Here is a 21,310-nt window from a genome sequence, read left to right on the forward strand (position 1 = left end):
AAAAGATGAGAGGGGTCTGTAATTTCCATAATAGGTACACTTCAACTGTGAGAGACAGAAACTGAAAAAAAAAACCCCAGGAAATCACATTGTATGATTTTTAAAGAATTTATTTGTATATTCTTGCGGAAAATAAATATTTGGACAATCAAAAAGTTTAACTCAATACTTTGTAATATAACCTCAGTTGGCAATTACAGAGGTCAAATGTTTCCTTTAGTTCTTGACCAGGTTTGCACACACTGTAGCAGGTATTTTGGCCCAGTCTTCTATGCAGATCTTCTCTAGATCTGTCATGTTTTGGGGCTGTCGCCAGGCAACACGGACTTTCAACTCCCTCCACAGATTTTCTATTGGGTTGAGGTCTGGAAACTGGCTAGGCCACTCCAGGACCTTAAAATGTTTCTTACGAAGCCACTCCTTAGTTGCCCAGGTGTTTGGGGTCATTGTCATGCTGGAGGACCCAGCCACGTTCCATCTTCAATGCTCTTACTGAGGGAAGGAGGTTTTTGGCCAAAATCTCACGATACATGGCCCCATTCATCCTCTCCTTAATACGGATCAGTCGTCCTGTCCCCTTTGCAGAAAAGCAGCCCCAAAGCATGATGTTTCCACCCCCATGCATCACAGTGGGTATGGTGTTCTTGGGATTCCATTCATCATTCTTCTCCCTCCAAACACGGCGAGTGGAGTTTATACTAAAAAGTTCGATTTTGCTGTCATCTGACCACATTACATTCTCCCAATCCTCCTCTGGATCATCCAGATGGTCACTGGCAAACTTTAGACGGGCCTGGGCATGTGCTGGCTTAAGCAGGGGAACCTCTCGGGCGCTGCCGGATTTCAATCCATGATGATGTAGTGTGTTACTAATGGTAACCTTTGTGACTGTGGTCCCAGCTCTCTTAAGGTCATTGACCAGGTACCCCCGTGTAGTTCTGGGCTGATTACTCACCGTTCTCAAGTTTATTGATACCCCACGAGGTGAGATCTTGCATGGAGCCCCAGGTCGAGGGAGATTGGCAGTGATCTTGTATTTCTTCCATTTTTTAATAATTGCGCCAACAGTGATCTCTTCTCACCAAGCTGCTTGCCTATTGTCGAGTAGCTCATCCCAGCCATGTGCAGCTCTACAATTTTGTCCCTGGTGTCCTTAGACAGCTCTCTGGTCTTGGCCATAGTGGAGAGGTAGCAGTCTGACTGTTTGAAAGTGTGAACAGGTGTCTGTTATACAGATAACCAATTCAAACAGGTGCCATTAATACAGGTAACGAGTGGAGGATAGAAGAGCTTCTTAAAGAAGAAGTAACAGGTCTGTGAGAGGCAGAAATCTTGCTGCTTAGTAGGTGTCCAAATATTTATTTTCCACAAGAATATACACGTCAATTGTTTAAAAATCAGACAAAGTGATTTCCTGTTTTTCTTTTCTTCAGATTCTGTCTCACACAGTTGAAGTGTACCTATGATGGAAATTACAGACCTCTCTCATCTTTTTAAGTGGGTCAACTTGCACAATCGATGGCTGTCCAAATACTTTTTTGCCCTACTGTATATGAAAAGGAATTATCTTCGTCCTCCTTGTTTCCTGTACTCAGGAGCATCTGCTCCTTCGGCTGGTCTGAGTCCAACGGATTCACAAAAACAGCCTTCCTTGACAGTAAGCACTGGTCACATGGATCCGCTAGGTGACCAGGCCTCTGGAGGCGATGCTACGGCCAACATTCTTTCACGCCTGGATAATCAAGAGTCCACCTGGTCACAAATAGTTCAATTTATGCAAACCATGTCTGACCATTTGGATGCTCTTCACACGGCCATTAGGCCACCATAGTCCCCGGCTCCAGTAGTCTCCTCCTCTGCTGCAGTTCCTCTGGTGACAGTCCCAATTTCTCGACTGCAACTACCTCCACCTAGCAAGTTCGATGGAACCCCGAAAATCAGTAGGGGATTCCTGAACCAGTGTGAGATACAGTTTGAGCTTCAGTCGGCCAACTTTCCATCAGCCCGTACAAAGATCGCTTACATTATTTCTTTTCTCACTGGTCAAGCATTGGAGTAGGAGTCTCCGCTTTGGGAGGGGACCCAATCCTCTCTGATTATGTTGGAATTGTTTCTTCTTTCAGGAAGATCTTTGATGAGCCGGGTCGAACCACCTCAGAGTCCCTAGAGATCCTTCATCTTCGGCAGGGCTCACGTCCGGTCAGTCAATATGTAATCCAGTTCCGTACTTTGTCATCAGAATTAAATTGGAATAAGGAGACCTTAGCCGCTGCCTTTTGGAACGGCCTTTCTGACAAGATTAAGGATGACTTGACAGTCAGGGATGTGCCCACGAAATTGGATGAACTGACTTCCATTAGCAACAAACTGAACTTGCGGTATAGAGAACGTTGCCTGGAGAAATCTGTCTGAACGTTCAAGTCCTCGTTTCCGGTCATGACCTCGGCATGATCTCTCTTCATCTCAAATTGCTCCCGCAACTGAAGAGCCAATGCAGATTGATCGCTCTCGACTTTCAGAAGAGGAGCGTTCTCGTTGCTGCCGGGGAAACCTTTGTATGTATTGCGGCTCCTCAGAACACTTTGTGAAATCTTGTATCCTCCGGCCGTAAAACTCCATCTCCTAGCTTACTCCAGAGAGGTTAAGCGAGGAGTTACTTTAGAGTCACGTACTGGAAAGGAGACAACTTTGGCCATTAGTTTGGAAGTTCCATTTTCTGTCATCTTTAGCTCAGTTTTGTTAGATTCCGGAGCAGCTGGGAACTCCATTTCTTCCGTCATCATTCAGCAACGTGCCCTTGGAACAAGCAATTTCTATTACGGCGGTGGATGGAAGTCGAATCACGGAAGGCATAATCACCTTTCAAACTACTTATCTTAGAATGAATGTGGGTGTTTTACACTCCGAATATATCTCCGTTCTCATGATTCCCAAAGCCTCTCACGATGTGATTCTCGGTTTACCTTGATTGCAAAAACATAACCCGAAGATCTGTTGGCGAACTATGGATTTTCAATCCTGGGGAGAATCTTGTATCAATGGTTGTTTGGCCCCAGTTAAACCTCTTCGTTCAGCTCATGTCTCCGAGTTACCTACAGTTTACCAGTCTTACATAGATGTCTTCAGTAAGCAAGGGGCAGATTACTTACCACCTCACTGCGAATGGGATTGCCCGATCGATTTGGTGCTGGGTAGGACTCATCCCAGAGGCCGAATTTATCCGTTATCCGTTCCTGAGACTCAGGCTATGTCAGACTACATACAGGAGAATTTAGCCAAAGGCTTTATTACACCTTTGTCATCTCCTGCAGGGGCCGGGGGTTTTTTGTCAAGAAGAAGGATGGTGGCCTGCGGCCATGCATTGATTACCGTGGACTCTACGAAATCACGATCAAAAATCAATATCCACTTCCTCTTATCCCTGAGTTATTCGACCGAGTGAAGGGGGCCACAGTTTTTACTAAACTTGATCTTTGAGGCGCTTATAACTTGATTAGAATCCGTGCAGTGGATGAATGGAAGACGGCCTTTAATACTCGTGATGGGCATTACGAGTATCTCGTAATGCCGTTTGGCCTCTGCAATGCTCCAGCAGTTTTCCAAAGTTATGTGAATTAACTCCTTCAGGATCTTCTTTATAAATGCTTAGTGGTATACTTTGATGATATCTTAATATTTTCCAAAGATCTAGAGTCCCATCGTCTCCAAGTCAAGGAAGTGTTACCTCGTCTGAGGAGGAATCGTTTATACTGCAAATTGGAGAAATGTACCTTCGAGGTAGCTTCTATTTCATTTTGGGGTTTTATCATTTCCGAATCTGAGCTACGGATAGACCCTGCCAAAGTTCAAGCTATTCGTGACTGGTCAGCTCCCACGACTCTCAAGGGGATTCAGTGCTTCTTGGCTTCGCCAATTTCTACAGGAAATTTGTTGAGAGTTACTCCACCTTAATCGCTCCCATCACGGCCTTGACGCGTAAAGGAGTGGATCTTTCGAATTGGACTCCTCAAGCTACTAAAGCCTTCCTCGATTTGAAACAAGCCTTTATGTCTGCTCCCATTCTTAATCAGCCTGATCTTAATCGTCCATTTCTCGTGGCGGTGGATGCTTCCACAGAGGCAGTCGGGGCTGTTTTGTCACAGGTTTACGAGGATAAGGTCCATCCATGCGGTTATTTTTCTCGAAGATTCCTACCTGCTGAACTATGCCATCGGGGAGCAGGAATTACTTGCCATTAAGTTAGCATTTGAAGAATGGAGATATCTTTTAGAGGAAGCTCAACATCCCATCACAGTATACACCGATCATAAGAATCTTCTATATCTTCAAACGGCACAATGGCCCTCATTCCGAGTTGATCGCTCGCTAGCTGCTTTTAGCAGCAGTGCAAACGCTAGGCCGCCGCCCTCTGGGAGTGTATCTTAGCTTAGCAGAAGTGCGACCGAAAGGATCGCAGCTTTGCTACAAAAAAAGATTGTGCAGTTTCAGAGTAGCTCGAGACTTACTCCTAGCTAGCGATCACTTCAGTCTGTTTAGTTCCTGTTTTGACATCACAAACACGCCCTGCGTTCGGCCAGCCACTCCCCCGTTTCCCCAGCCACTCCTGCGTTTTTATCGGGCACGCCTGCGTTTTTCAGCGCACTCCCGGAAAACGGTCAATTACCTCCCAGAAACGCTCCATTCCTGTCAATCAATCACCGATCAGCAGTGCGACTGAAATGCATCGCTAGACCTTGTGTGAAACTGCATAGGCTTTTGTGAAAGTACGTCGCGCGTGCGCACTGCGCGCCATACGCTGTAGTGCCGATTTTTTGCCTGATCGCTGCGCTGCGAACAACAGCAGCTAGCGATCAACTCGGAATGACCCCCAATGTCTCAATCCACGGCAAGCAAGATGGGCTCTCTTTTTCACCCGGTTTAATTTCAAGCTCACTTATCGCCCAGGATCCTTGAATAAGAAGGCTGATGCCCTCTGTCAGTCCTTCAATTCTTCAGAATTCAATGATCTAACCAGTAAACAAGCTATTGTGAGTCCAACATCTTTCCTATCGAGTCGGATTTCTTCAGCTCCTGTACCTCCGCCTGGGAAAACGTTTGTCGCCTCAAATCTCCAGAAACGACTATTAACTTGGCTCATGCTTCATCTTTTATGGGTCACCCTGGGGTCCACAAGACTCTTGAATTTATTCAACGGTCCTACTGGTGGCCACGTCTTAGAACTGACGTCCAAGAATTTATTGCCACTTGTCCTAAATGCGCCCAACACAAAAATCCCAAGGGACCACCACCTAGGTTACTACATCCGTTATCCATAGCCAAAAGACCTTGGACCCATAGCTCGATGGATTTCATAACCGATTTACCTCTATCGAAAGGACGAAATACCATCTGGGTGGTGGTAGATCGATTTTTAAAAATGGCGCATTTCGTTCCTCTTTCAGGTCTGCCCTCGGCTCCAGTCCTTGCCAAATTATTCATCTCCAAGATCTTTAAGCTACATGGTCTTCCTCTTGAAATTGTTTCAGATCGAGGCACGCAGTTTGTGGCCAAATTTTGGAGAGCACTCTGTTCTTCTCTAAGCATCAAATTTAATCACTCTTCAGCATGTCATCCCCAGTCTGATGGACAAACTGAATGGGTAAATCAGGATCTCGAGACCTTCCTTCGTTTATATATCTCCTCTTCACAAGATGATTGGTTGGACTTTTTTCCGCTGGCAGAATTCGCTCATAATAATCTCTTTTATTCATCTTCTGAATATACTCCATTCTATGGGGCTCATTACGAGTTGATCGCTCGCTAGCTACTTTTAGCAGCCGTGCAAACGCATAGTCGCCGCCCACGGGGGAGTGTATTTTCGCTTTGCAAGAGTGCGAACGTCTGTGCAGCCGAGCGGTACAAAAACATTTTGTGCAAAACAAGACCAGCCCTGTAGTTACTTATTCTGTGCGATGATTGCAGTGACGAAGGTCCCGGAATTGACATCAGATACCCGCCCTGCAAACGCCTGCATTTTTCCAAACACTCCCAGAAAACGGTCAGTTGACACCCATAAACTCCCACTCCCTGTCAATCTCCTTGCGATCGGCTGTGAGAATGGAATTGTCGCTAGGAGCAGTGCAAAACAACGATGCTCTTTGTACCCATACGCCGTGTGTGCGCATGATTGCGTAGTTTTGCCATTTTTTTAAATGATCGCTACGCAGCGAACATCGGCAGCTAGCGATCAACTAAGAATGACCCCCTATGTCAATGTTGGTTTCCATCCGCGAGTACCTGAATTTCAGCCTCTTCCAGCTCAGGAGGTGCCAGCAGCTGATTTAATTCTCAAGCAACTCTCTAAAATATGGACTCAAGTACACAAGTCTTTAGTTAAAACTTCCATACGTTATAAGTCCTTCGCAGAAAAAAGTCGGAAGGCAGTACCCAGTTACAAGGCGGGGGATCAAGTCTGGATATCTACTCGCAACCTCAAGTTCAAAGTACCTTCCATGAAATTTGCGCCCAAGTATATTGGTCCTTTCCCTATAGAAAGAGTGCTTAATCCTGTGGCTTATAAAGTCAAACTGCTGTCGTCCTTCAAGATATCCTATGCTTTCCACATATCACTTCTAAAGCCTTTAATTCTCAACAAATTTCGTACAGCCTTGCCCAAACCTCCTAAAATTTGCACTTTGCAAGATGAAGAATTTGAGGTTAAAAAAATTCTGGACTCTCGTCATCATTATGGACGTCTGCAGTATCTTCTTGACTGGAAAGGGTATGGACCCGAAGAGAGGTCTTGGGTTTTCGCTGAGGATGTCCATGCTCCAAAGTTGATACAAGATTCCCACTCCAAAAATCCTAACAAAGCCCGAAGGTGTTCCGAGACTACCCTCAAAAGGGGGGGGGGGGGGGGGGTACTGTCACACGGCGGGTACTCACCGCCGCGGGTCCCGGGATTCATCCACTGCCGGCGCAGCTAGCAGTGGTGCTCAGTGGCCGCATAGGGACACGGCGCGGTCAGCGGCAGGAGTGATGGTTTCTCGGAGACTGGAGGGAGGACCTAGTGGCCCGCAGCCTCCCTGTGTGTCTGCAGTATAGGGGGCGGCCATGTTGGAGACCAAGTGCAGCACCAATGAGCGTAATGAGTGAGTGTCAGCCAATCCTGTTTTTCTGCTGCCTATAAATAGGCTGGGATTTTTGCATTCTGTGCCAGTGCTTTGCTGTGGTTACTCTGTACCCTAGCTCTGTGCTCCCGCAGATTACTCTGTGCGTCTCTAGGTAATTTGGTTCCATCTTGCTCTCCGAGTTGTCTGCCGGCTCTCTCTGCACTACGCCCACCAGCTCCCCAGAGCGCGGTCACGGTCGACCACTCTCCTGCTGGTGTCTTCGAGTTCTCCAGGATTCCCGTGGTGGTTGGTCAGCCTGTGTCTTTCGGTCACGTCTCCACATCATCCGGTGGACGATCCTCACAGCTCCTCAGTTACGTCTTCGCTTCAGCTAGCTAACCCGTCTTCACAGTTCTTCATTCTCGTCTTCGCATCATCCAGCAACAGTCTTCACCGTTCTCCATTCACCTGTACGTATCATCCTGTAACCAGTCTTCACAGTTCTCCTTCCACGGCTTTGCATCATCCTACAACAAATCTTCACAGTGCTAAGCCATGTCTTTGCATCATACAGCAACTTAACTTCACAGTTCTTCAGTCATGTCTTTGTATCATCTAAAGCAAACTCTTCTGTTATGATTCCAGCACTCTGGTCTGAGGTGGTCCTATTGCAAGGACCGGAGCACTGGAACGGAATGCTGGGGAAGGGAGCGGGAATAGAAAGTAGCCCCTGGCGCCCTAACTCCGTTGTCTCGCCCGTGTTGTCAGAAATCCCCTGCGAGACTATGGTTGCTTGAGCCCATGGCAGCCGCGTTTGAAGGGCGGATTATGTCTGCCCAACTCCGATGCCCCCTCAGGTCTTAATGGGAGACAAAGGGAAATCCGAGACAGGGTGATAACAAGGGGCCCTCTGACTAAACAACCAGGCCAGGGGCTACAAGCTAACTGACTAAACCTGAGCTATGTGCGGTAACCCGCCAGGGAAAAGGACAACCAAAATCCACTAGTCCGTACTCCTACCCAGCACCGCTGGATACCAGAGTGGATCTGTGGGAGCGGAATCCTCCGCAAAAGCTCAGAAACACAAATAATAAATGACAAATAATAAAGCGGCCCAAGCCGCAACACACGGCTACGCCGTGACTCACGAACACCACTGGATGTTCAAAAGGTGCTCAGTCAGGACTCCAGGAACAGATGACGACTTCCGAGTACAGGACAACTGAGAACAGGAACGACCGGATACAGCAGGACTGGAAACACTCACAGCAAACAGATTCAGCATGCAGGAAGCTATTACCGGCGTCTGTGAGAAGCCCAGGAAGTGTATTTAACAGGGAGTCCTCCAATCAGCTGTTTGGAGGCTGATTGGATTAGATGCCATACAGCTGCCAAGCTGCATGGCCAGGAAAACAGATATCTATTAATTAAATTGAACCCAGCAACGGGGAAACGCAGTCCGTAAGTGGCGTCCCCGTTGCTAGGGTCCGTGCGGCTCCGTGCGCCCGGCGTCTAGCGTTGCCAGGGAGCCGGCGGCTGTACGCGCACGGCGTCCCTGGTTGCTAGGCGCCGGGCCGCACCGACGAGCGGACCCCGGCGCCTAACAGTACCCCCCCCTTGAGGAGGGGTCAAGGAACCCCTAAAGCCAGGTTTCCGAGGAAATTCCCGAAAAAATGCCCTCTTGAGCCTCGGGGCATGGAGATCCTTATCCAGGACCCAAGACCTTTCCTCTGGACCATAGCCTCTCCAGTGCACCAGAAAATAAAGCCGACCCCGGGACAATTTGGAATCGAGAACCTTCTCCACCAAGAACTCCTGATGACCCTGTACATCTACTGGTGATTTCCCCTGAGAGATCTTCCGAGGAAATCTACTGGAAGAAACGTATGGTTTCAACAAGGAGCAATGGAACGTATTTCCGATCCGGAGAGCTCTTGGTAAACGTAACCGGAAAGCAACTGGATTGATTTTTTTTAATAATATGAAATGGTCCAATAAATTTGGGGCCCAATCTAGCTGAGGTTTGTCGAAGTTTAATGTTACGAGTCGACAACCATACCCTATCTCCCATCTTAAAAGTGCAAGGCCGCCGGAGCCTGTCAGAAAATTTTTTCTCTCGAAATGCCGCTTTTCTGAGAGCAAGGTGCACTTTTCTCCAAATGAGTCTGAGATGAGAGGTTAAAGGTTAGCGAGAAGACAGAGGAATGTTGAAAAAAAGAATTAGCTCTGGGGTGAAAACCAAAAACTGAAAAGAATGGAGACACATTAGTGGAGGAATGACAAGAATTGTTGTAAGCAAACTCCGCCAAAGGAAGAAACTCGGACCAATCATTCTGGAGTTTGGCTGAGTACAAACGCAAATACTGTTTTAATGATTGATTAACTCGCTCGGTCTGCCCGTTGGATTGGGGATGGTAGCCGGACGTTAAAGACAATTTCATCTTTAATGAGGCACAAAAAGACTTCCAAAATTGTGCAATGAATTGTGGACCCCGATCAGAAACAATATCAGTGGGTAACCCATGAAGTCTGAAAACATGGCGGAGAAACAAAACTGCCAATTCCTGGGCAGATGGCAGTCGGGGAAGAGCAATGAAATGGGCCATCTTGCTAAAACGGTCCACTACCACCCATATGACTCGGAATCCGGCTGACAGAGGGAGGTCTACCACAAAATCCATGGAAATATGAGACCATGGCCTGAGAGGAACATTTAAGGGCATAAGTTGCCCGATGGGTAAGGAACGGGGAACTTTATGCTGTGCACAGACCTGACAAGAAAAAACAAACTCCTTAATGTCTTTAGAAAGACCAGGCCACCATACTGAGCGGGAGACTAATTCCAAAGTCTTAGAGGTCCCCGGATGCCCGGCAACTTTGCTATCATGAAACTCAGTCAAAACAGTAGCTCTCAAAAACTCAGGGACATAAAGACGACCAGCAGGAGTATTTCCAGGAGCTTGATGTTGAAGCTGCTTTAACTGGGTAAATAAATCTTGTGTGAGGCCTGCCCAAATGACTGAAGACGGAAGTATGGGAGTAACAGGACTGTTATTATGAACTGGAAGAAAACTGCGTGACAGGGCATCCGCCTTGGTATTCTTGGAACCTGGCCTGAAGGTGATAATAAACTTGAAACGAGTAAAAAATAAAGCCCAACGAGCCTGCCGGGCATTCAGCCGTTTAGCTGATTCGATGTACTGAAGATTTTTGTGGTCAGTCAATACTGAAATGGTATGTGTTGCTCCCTCAAGCCAATGCCTCCACTCCTCGAAAGCCCATTTAATAGCCAGTAACTCCCGGTTACCAACATCGTAGTTGGATTCAGCGGAAGAGAATTTCCTGGACATAAAGGCACAAGGATGTAATTCTAGAGAGTCCGGATCCTTCTGAGATAGGATAGCCCCCACTCCAACCTCCGAGGCATCAACCTCAACAATGAAGGGCAATTCTGGGTTGGGATGTCTGAGGACTGGGGCTGAGACGAAAGCTTGTTTCAAGGCCTGAAATGATAACTCAGCTTCACGTGACCAGTTGGTAGGATCCGCTCCCTTCCTAGTCAGTGCCACAATGGGAGCAACCAGGTCGGAAAAAGAATGAATAAATCTTCTATAATAATTCGCAAACCCTAAAAAGCGCTGAATTGCTTTTAAGTTGGTGGGTTGCGCCCAACTAAGGATGGCTTGGAGCTTCTTTGGTTCCATACAGAATCCCCGAGGGGAAATAATGTACCCTAAAAAGGATACCTCCGTGACATGAAACTCACACTTCTCCAGCTTGGCATAAAGGTGATTTTCACGTAATTTTTGAAGAACCTGACGCACCTGGGTAACATGTTGTTCTATAGAGTCAGAATAGATTAGGATATCGTCTAAGTAAACGACCACGAATCTTCCAAGAAAATCACGGAGCACATCGTTAATGAGATCCTGGAAAACTGCCGGAGCGTTAGACAAGCCGAACGGCATCACCAGATACTCGTAGTGACCCGACTGAGTACTGAACGCCGTTTTCCACTCATCTCCCGACTTGATTCGGATGAGGTTATACGCTACCCTCAGGTCAATCTTAGAAAAAATCACAGCCGAACGCAGCTGATCAAAGAGGACAGAAATCAGCGGCAGAGGGTAAGTATTTTTAATTGAGATCTTATTCAGAGCTCTAAAGTCAATGCAAGGTCTGAGTGATCCATCTTTCTTCTCCACAAAGAAGAAGCCTGCACTTAAAGGGGATTTAGATGGCCTGATAAATCCTTTCCCTAGGCTCTCCTTAACATACTCATTCATGGCCGCAGTTTCTGGTCCGGACAATGCATATAACCTTCCCTTTAGCAATGTGACATCAGGAATTAGCTCAATAGCACAATCATAAGGCCGATGGGGAGGCAGAATGTCCGCATTGCCCTTGGAAAATACATCAACAAAGTCCTGGTATTCCACGGGAATGGGTTCAGGAATGGCAGCAGCTATTCTGACGGGAAACGTAATACATTCCTTATTACAGATGGTACCCCATTGTGAGATCTCCCCCGACTGCCAATCAATGATGGGATTATGAAAGGCCAGCCAAGGGTGACCCAGAACCACTGGAACTGCTGGGCAATGGGTAAGGAAAAACTCAATCTTTTCGGAATGAAGAGCTCCTACCGTAAGTAGTACAGGGGGTGTACAGAGGGAAATAACCCCATTGGACAAGGGACTCCCATCTAAACCATGCATGGTGATACACCTACCCAAGGTTAACTGAGGAATACCTAAGGCCTTGGCCCACGTTAAGTCCATAAAGTTCCCTGCAGCTCCACTGTCAACAAAAGCCGACACCGAAGAACTGAGGCTGCCAAAGGAAACTTTAGCTGGGACTAACAGGGAGTTACTCGAGGAGATAAGCTGCAGACCAAAGTGAACCCCCTCACAATTCACTTGGTCGAGGCGTTTCCCGACTTGTTCGGACAATTACGGGCAAAATGTCCCTTACCCCCACAGTACAAACAAAGACCAGAGTTTTGCCTTCTGGCTCTTTCTTCTGGAGACAGCCTCGAGAGACCCATCTGCATGGGCTCCTCTATGTCTTCAGGAATGGAAAATACACAAGGAGTAGACCTGACAGGTGCTCCTTTTTCAGCCCTCCGCTCTCTGAGACGACGATCAATCTTAATAGAAAGCTCCATGAGTTTATCGAGCGTCTCAGGAGCGGGATACTGAAGGAGACTGTCTTTTATAGACTCAGATAAGCCGAGGCGAAACTGACTGCGCAGAGCTGGGTCATTCCAGCCACAGTCGTTCGACCAACGGCGAAACTCTGTACAATAAACCTCTGCAGGATCTCTACCTTGTCTGAGAGCGCGTAACTGACTCTCGGCGGATGCCTCCCTATCAGGGTCATCATACAAAAGCCCTAAAGACCCCAGAAAGGCGTCTACTGACAACAATGCCGGATCCTCTGCTTTTAAACCAAAAGCCCAGGTCTGGGGATCCCCCTGGAGCAAAGAAATAATAATTCCGACCCGCTGAGATTCAGTACCTGAGGAGATTGGTCTTAAACGAAAATAAAGTTTACAGGACTCTTTAAAATTAAAAAACTGCTTCCTATCACCAGAAAAACGGTCAGGCAAGTGCATTTTTGGTTCAGGGACTACCCTCGGGGAAGTTCGTAAAAGATCTTCCTGCGACTTCACCCGAAGGGAAAGATCCTGAACCATTTGAGTAAGTTCTTGAATCTGGCTAACTAGAAGCTGGCCAGGATTTGGCCCTAAACCAGTGGGATTCATGGGGCCGACAATTCTTACAAAACTGAATAAGGGAAAAAATCAAACCCTGTTTAATTTTAAGTTTTGGTTTGGCCGGTAATAATGTTATGATTCCAGCACTCTGGTCTGAGGTGGTCCTATTGCAAGGACCGGAGCACTGGAACGGAATGCTGGGGAAGGGAGCGGGAATAGAAAGTAGCCCCTGGCGCCCTAACTCCGTTGTCTCGCCCGTGTTGTCAGAAATCCCCTGCGAGACTATGGTTGCTTGAGCCCATGGCAGCCGCGTTTGAAGGGCGGATTATGTCTGCCCAACTCCGATGGCCCCTCAGGTCTTAATGGGAGACAAAGGGAAATCCGAGACAGGGTGATAACAAGGGGCCCTCTGAGTAAACAACCAGGCCAGGGGCTACAAGCTAACTGACTAAACCTGAGGTATGTGCGGTAACCCGCCAGGGAAAAGGACAACCAAAATCCACTAGTCCGTACTCCTACCCAGCACCGCTGGATACCAGAGTGGATCTGTGGGAGCGGAATCCTCCGCAAAAGCTCCGAAACACAAATAATAAATGACAAATACTAAAGCGGCCCAAGCCGCAACACACGGCTACGCCGTGACTCACGAACACCACTGGATGTTCAAAAGGTGCTCAGTCAGGACTCCAGGAACAGATGACGACTTCCGAGTACAGGACAACTGAGAACAGGAACGACCGGATACAGCAGGACTGGAAACACTCACAGCAAACAGATTCAGCATGCAGGAAGCTATTACCGGCGTCTGTGAGAAGCCCAGGAAGTGTATTTAACAGGGAGTCCTCCAATCAGCTGTTTGGAGGCTGATTGGATTAGATGCCATACAGCTGCCAAGCTGCATGGCCAGGAAAACAGATATCTATTAATTAAATTGAACCCAGCAACGGGGAAACGCAGTCCGTAAGTGGCGTCCCCGTTGCTAGGGTCCGTGCGGCTCCGTGCGCCCGGCGTCTAGCGTTGCCAGGGAGCCGGCGGCTGTACGCGCACGGCGTCCCTGGTTGCTAGGCGCCGGGCCACACCGACGAGCGGACCCCGGCGCCTAACACTCTTCACAGTTCTTCAGTCTCAACTTCGTATCATTCAGAGGACATTCTTACAGTTTTTCACTCACGTTATCATCTCGACGGTTTATCAATCCCGAACTAATATTGACTTCCTACCGCTTTATTCTATTTTGTTGCTGCCAATAAATATATGAAAAGGAATTATCTTCGTCCTCCTTGTTTCCTGCACTCAGGAGCATCTGCTCCTTCGGTTGGTCTGAGTCCAACGGATTCACAAAACAGCCTGCCTTGACACTTGTCCTGTATGCTCCAAGACTTATGGTACCCACACACGGTGAGATCTCTACTAGGTGCGATTTGAGCCTATACAATGTGTGCTATGAGATTTAGACTAAGTGGTATGCGATTTGAACTACACCTGATTTAATCTACACTACAATATGTAATGTATGCGATGTAGTACAAAAATACCTGACTGCACATACTATTTAAAATATCAAATTGCCCGCGATAATCACACCGTGTGTGGGCACCATTAGGCTGGGACACACTTGACTATATGCACCCGATATATCGTCCGAACTAGCGCATCGAATTATATATCGCTCACATCATCCAGGGTGTATACACTATATCGTTAACGATGCATGCACCCACGTGTTGTTAACGAATTCCAATATCTTTAGTTTCAGCTTTGAAATCTAAAGATATTGGACAAGACTGAATGCACCTGGATGTGGGTTGATGCCGTCACTGATGATATTGGTGACGATATTGTTCAGTGTGTATGTCCAATATTGTTTGCCTTGACAATGGCCCTCATTCCGAGTTGTTCGCTCGCAAGCTGCTTTTAGCAGCTTTGCACATGCTAAGCCGCCGCCTACTGGGAGTGAATCTTAGCTTCTTAAAATTGCGAACGAAAGATTTGCAGTATTGCGAAAAGACATCTCTGTGCAGTTTCTGAGTAGCTCGAGACTTACTCTGCCAGTGCGATCAGTTCAGTGCTTGTCGTTCCTGGTTTGACGTCACAAACACACCCAGCGTTCGCCCAGACACTCCTCCGTTTCTCCAGCCACTCCCGCGTTTTTCCCAGAAACGGTAGCGTTTTTTCCCACACGCCCATAAAACGGCCTGTTTCCGCCCAGAAACACCCACTTCCTGTCAATCACATTACGATCACCAGAACGAAGAAAAAACCGTGAGTAAAATACCTAACTGCATAGCAAATTTACTTGGCGCAGTCGCAGTGCGGACATTGCGCATGCGCACTAAGCGGAAAATCGCTGCGATGCGAAAAAATTTACTGAGCGAACAACTCGGAATGACCACCAATGTTGCATCTTATGCGCATTGTTAAGTGTGTAGCCAGCGTTACACATCATCCACCACTGACCTCTAAAATTAAATTGTTTATCCAAGATCTTTCTGTTTTTGCACAGTCACTGATTAATTTTCTATTTTAATAAATTCTGATGTATCTGCGCGTAAGACAAGTTGAGGTGTTGTCCATAACAACTAATCATATTCTAAATATGTTATCTGGAGCATGCTATAAAATGGCTACAATCTGATTGGTTACTATGGACAACTCCACTTTTTAATAATTGATAAGTCTCCCCCGAGGGTATATAACGTCAATGACAGCAATCAAGTAGCAAATCAATTATTCCTAAATCTCCCTTTCCTATTGGTCCGCGTCAGCTCTCCAAGCTATCCCACGCAGACTCATTGGTGAAACCACATAGCTAACAGCCAATCATGTGCAGCCACGGTCACAGTACAGTAAGAAGCTGGCACCTGGCAGGGATCCCGGTACTGTACAGTGTGTGCAGCGTACTCAGCGCAGGGCTCCGTGTACATGTCCCTGCCTGTGCCAGTACAGCGCCTAATACTTACAATATCTATCCCTGCCACTACACTGTTACCCCCATGCACTCCCCCGCCGCCAACGTTACTTGTGGTACATTCCCCTCCGGTAACACTGCAGTGAGTGGTCTGTACCACTTCCCAAAAACGGGGTCGGTTATTTGTACGTAAACGCTAGCTGTCTGATGCCCCGTGTACGCCGGTTATATGCACGCTACGCAGCGAATGTCGCTGTTATGCGATAAATGCGATGTCCTCCACGTTATGCATGCGGGTAACTGGCCGAGGTTCGGGTGTTGGGCTCTACCCTTCCTTCATTCATCTCCTGCTACTTGGATGCGCCCATCCGCCCGGAAGTGACGTGTCTACTGCATGAGCCTTTTCCTGTTTTGGGCTGTTAGTGGCAGCAGCAGCAACAGCAACAGCTGGGAAGGGACCCGAGGCTCGGGTAGGAGCTGTCACCGGCTGGGGTAAGGCTGGTGTGGCTTGGGGCACTGAGTATACGTGGAGTGACATAGGGATTTCAAACTACCAGAGGAGCATGCCTCAGACCTGGCAGGGCACTGGGCAGGGGGCAGGTCAGTGTACAGGGGGGTAGCTGGGGCTGGGAATTAGGTAAGTGCTGATACATACTATGTACACTGTCAGTGCTGCTGCTGCACACTGCTGTGAGTCTTTGCATGGGTTATGTACTAAGGACAGATGACATTTCTCATTCCCAAACAGGTTAAGTTTAGAGCAGTGGATTACTCCATCACTCTGTGCACTGCACTTGTGTCCACGCTGACCATGGTGTTGGAATCATTTGTTACCATAAACTATATGGTTACTGTAAGTTTTATGGCCTTGGATTTAAGACTCTGTTGTATACTGTGGACAGCATGGAAGACTCTGTTGTATACTGTGGACAGCATGGAAGACTCGCTGGTTACATCCTCTGTGCTCATACTGTCTGTGTCGGGAATATGCTAAACTGCTATCACTACAGTTATTTTTGTCTTCAGTTTGGAATCGCTGTTTGAAGACCTAATATGGAATTAGTATTTTCAAAGTAGCTTTTGGTGGTGCTTCATATACAGTATATGTATGTGTATAAATAAGTATCTCCCTAGCTGCGTGAAATCATGCGGAGAATCGGGGATAGATGTGATGGCTTCCTGTTAACAGATGTTTCCTGCAGGTGCAGAGATCATACGTGATGGTGACACCAATGTAATGATCTCCGCCTGTGTATGCTAACAAATAGTCATATTGTGTAGCTGTATATCTACTTCTGCAGCGTGCATCCATTAAGGTGTAATAATATTACTATTGATCAGTCTTATATCATGTACTAATATTTTATAGTGTATTGATGTCAGAAACCGCAATTGGGGTTACTATAATATGCATTGTTTGAAATCTGCTTTGCCATTAGACTTGACACTAGCAGTGATTGTTTAATGTATGTTTTGACCATACAAGTCCGTTATACAGATATGTGTAGTGATTTTCAGCTCTTTGCATGATCCATTACACATCTATGGGCAATTCAGCGTGGCATGCATCTCAGTCCCAACAGTCAGGGCTAGTAGATGGAATTGCAGGCTACGCTATATTGTGCGGTATCCAGTCTCTAGGTCGACACTATCTAGGTCAACAGGGTTTCTAGGTCAACATGTTCTAGGTCAAAAGGTCGACGCGTTTTTCACAATTTAAAAAAAAAAACTTTTTCATACTTAACGATCTACGTGGACTAAAATTGGGAACAGTAACTGAAGCATGCGAGGGGACACAGTGCACTAATTGGGGTTCCCAGTCACTGTACGGAGAAAACAATACCAATTTGTTTTTTTTTTTACAAAACTCATGCCGACCTGGAATCCCTGTCGACCAATAATGGTTGACCTAGACACTATCGACCTTCCATACCACACCCATATTGTGCATGTGCAGTTAGATGTCAGATGGATCTCTTGCACCAGTTATAAACTTATAGACAGGGGTGGTGAAAGCACATAGATGCATGCAACATGTCACACGGATGACTATATACACGTTTATTTCCATGCAGTCAATGGATGTGTAGTTGCAACTTGCATGTAACTGAATTGGTTTACCTGTCTTATGTGTCTGTCAGGGAAATGTGCAGCTGTTTATTATACACTTGTAATAACGAAGCTGTTTTTTTGTTTGTTTTTATATTAAGCTCCCCACTATATATGCTGCAATTTTATAATAGCACTATATTTTATTTGTACATGGTGTGGCAGATTACTTAGGTAGGCTACATGGGGTAATGCAAGATAACATCCTTATGTAAGTGTACACAAATATAATTGGCCATGCTAGCATAATCCTTTTTGACAGTATTGCAATTAAGCAATATAAAAGTTGTTGCTTGGTGAGTATGACCTGCCTTTAAAAATGCTACTGCATATAATATGGAATTCCTAAATGTATTTATTTTCCTTCTCTAAGGGGAGATGTACTAAGCCTTGGAGAGAGATAAAGTACCAACCAATCAGCTCCTAACTGCCATGTTGCACGCTGTGTTTGACAAATGACAGGAGCTGATAGGCTGGTACTTTATCTCTCTTCACGTTATCAATCTCCAAGGCTTAGTTCAGCTGCCCTTTAGTGAGACCATTCTAGGTAAGCCATAGGGAATGAGTGTTAATATTATTCCCTAACTTTCTGCAGGGTGCTGTCCCTCCCATTGCTACCATGATGAGGACAGCAATGATGACAGGTGCCAGTCTGGCCCTTACAGCTGCAGTGGTGACGCATGCTTATCTTCTCAAGCACCAGTTCTACCCCACAGTCGTGTACCTGACCAAATCAAGCCCCAGCATGGCTGTGAGTAATAACAGCGGAGTACACATTGGGACATTAAGATGAAATCTGTCTCCCTCAGATATGGTAGTCACAGGCGAGGTGACTTACAGATGGTCTTTATAAGCAGTGCTTCTTTTTCCTTCAGTATGCAATGTGTTTAGATAATGGCTTTCCTAATGTGCTCATTAATTTATAATTGTCATATTAGTAAGAGATCTGACTTACAGGAGATATCAATAGGCTGCAGCAGCTGCATAGTTACCACCGCCAAAATAACAAGCTGCTGCACAACTGTAAATAACAAGCTGCTACACAAGGTGCTCATTTACATAGACGTTACATTATCACATTTAATATCCCCTCTTCCAAATGTTTCATTTCTCTTCTATAGAATCTCGTTATATCCCGCAGATATAACGAGATTCTATAGAAGACAAAAAAGTCACTTTCTAGGTAGAAATACTCTCAAATTATTATACTCGTGAGAGTAAACCTCTACATTTAAACATGGAATATGTGGCAATGATCAGTAACTGAGAGAAGGTATGTGCACTGTTATATCAATTTTTCACTTAAAAATCACACTTGTGCAGACATTTTAATCAAGGCATTCCCAAATAATCCTATATAATAAAAGGCTAACTCTAATCCTCTGTGGGGGGAATCAAGTTTTTTTTTTTTATTGCACACCGGCGGCCACTAGATTGCGCCCGATGGAGCAATTGAAGTGTTGCTCCGTTCAGGCGCTCACAGTCGCCGACATTACTGTTATGTTGTTCCGCTGGTAACTAGTAAAATGAATAATGATAAAATGTCTAACTGGCTACCTATCGATGTTGGCTATGTCTGCTGATTTTGTTTGATGTATTGATAGAAATCTTTATTCACCCATAGGTTCTTTACATACAAGCGTTTGTGTTGGTGTTCCTCTTAGGGAAGTTCATGGGCAAAGTGTTTTTTGGTCAGCTGCGAGCAGCTGAGATGGAGGTAAGTGATATGTGGAGATTGCATGCTGTGCTTACTGTACATAATACTATTATGCTCTATTCGCGTGCCGTATGTTTATTTATGTAAATGTAATGTAGTTGTATTGGCTGCCTGAGCTCTTCTAGTCATGTTCTGTATCAGACTTGTGGCACCCACGTACCTGACAGCGAGAAGCTTCACAAAGGGCTTTCTCCATTTTATTTGTTCTCCATTTTGCTGGGAAAGGTAAACGCCTATTAAAAGCCTTAGTTTCTGCTCCTGCCAGTTTGCCATATGCCATTGGTAGGAAGCACATTCTCCTGTGTGGCAGTAAGGTAATATATACATCTGTGTTCTTTGCTTATTTCATAAATGTGCCTTAGAAGATGCCAATGGAAATGCTTATTGTATCGCTACCACTGACGGCTATCAAATATGTAGCCTGCACTGTGCTTGTAGCATGTATATATTGTTCATGTATTCAGATAAACACTGTTTACTTAGTAAGTTTCATAACACATTCCTTTCCTTTCTTGTTTGTTCCCTGTTGCTGCCATGGGTGTCAGCATCTCCTGGAGCGTTCCTGGTACGCCGTTACAGAAACATGCCTCGCTTTCACTGTGTTCCGGGATGATTTCAGTCCGCGATTCGTAGCACTCTTCACTCTTTTGCTATTCCTCAAATGTTTCCACTGGCTGGCCGAGGATCGTGTTGATTTTGTAAGCTATAAACCTTAATGTTTTCCAAAAGTAAATGAACGGCTATAAGAAGTTTTTTCACAGTGTGAGCTACTGCCGCCGTTTAGGAGAGCGGAGGGGAGGTACAGGGTATTCTCTTCAGGCACAGGGTGGGAGGGAGGGGGCATGCACAGTGTAAGCTGCTGCAGCTTACACTTCAGAGCGGAGACGCGGTAGGGAACCCGGAGTTTGTCAAAGTGGAAGCTGCAGCCGCTAGGAGGAAGAGGGGCGGCAGGGAGGCTGGGGGTGTCCAAGTGGAAGCTGCAGCCACCAGGTGGGTGAGCGGGGGGAACATTGTAAGCTAGAGCCGCTGGGTGGGAGAGCAGGAGGTGGCCACAGTGACAATCGGCTCTGCAGTCTGGACGTCCAAACTCCAGAATGGGTAGCGGAAAATTTACTGCAGGAAGTGGGAGTAAGGGGAATGAAGCAAAAGCTGTAGTGTCCATTATTGTGGTTTCTGAGTGACCCCTACCCACCCCATTCACACCTCCCCTACTGTATATGGAGTCGTGGAGCTACGGGTTTTGGATCATTAGATGAACAATTGTGCAGCCATAGCGGCTTTTGAGAGTGAGAGGAATTATTGAGCTCTGGGTGGTAATGAAGCTTTACATTTTAATGTCTGTTTCTTTGATAGCTTTACAATTTGATCTGGAATTACTCTGAGAGTGAATTGAAAGGACCTGAGGAGACATTCTTATTATTCATTGACCACTTTTGTCATGTCTTTATACCTTTCCTTGTATTACAGATGGAGCGCAGTCCAAACATTTCCTGGCTGTTCCATTTCCGTATCCTTGGTAGGTGCCATAGAAACATAATTTACGCATAAACTTATACACTTCATCGCTCAATAAGCTTATTGCCTGTCAAGTGAGGGGAATTTTTGCAAAGTTTGTGATTCATGTTTGTATGCAAACCCAATGGTTTGCGTACAATTACGATGTTTGGGGGTCTGTGCAGATGCAAGACCTGTTTTGTGCATGTGCAGAACGAATCTTGCGATGTCGCTTGCAGGCCCCTGTTAGCCAGAGCATGATAGACTTGCTG

At 46.2% G+C, this 21,310-nt stretch overlaps 1 protein-coding gene across 1 annotated transcript in view; it reads left to right on the top strand.

Moving 5' to 3' along the window:
• The first annotated feature begins 15,971 nt into the window (after positions 1-15,971).
• The window catches only part of SYVN1 (synoviolin 1), a 77,320-nt gene continuing 71,981 nt past the window's right edge, over positions 15,972-21,310 (top strand). Inside the window, exons 1-5 of the mRNA XM_063944844.1 lie at positions 15,972-16,210; positions 18,423-18,578; positions 19,452-19,544; positions 20,090-20,242; positions 21,012-21,060. Of these exons, the coding sequence (XP_063800914.1) occupies positions 18,447-18,578; positions 19,452-19,544; positions 20,090-20,242; positions 21,012-21,060 (427 nt within the window). The 5' untranslated portion in view covers positions 15,972-16,210; positions 18,423-18,446. The remainder of the gene's footprint in view (positions 16,211-18,422; positions 18,579-19,451; positions 19,545-20,089; positions 20,243-21,011; positions 21,061-21,310) is intronic.

Source organism: Pseudophryne corroboree, chromosome 11, assembly GCF_028390025.1.
Source record: "Pseudophryne corroboree isolate aPseCor3 chromosome 11, aPseCor3.hap2, whole genome shotgun sequence".
In the NCBI taxonomy this organism is placed as follows: Eukaryota; Metazoa; Chordata; class Amphibia; order Anura; family Myobatrachidae; genus Pseudophryne; species Pseudophryne corroboree.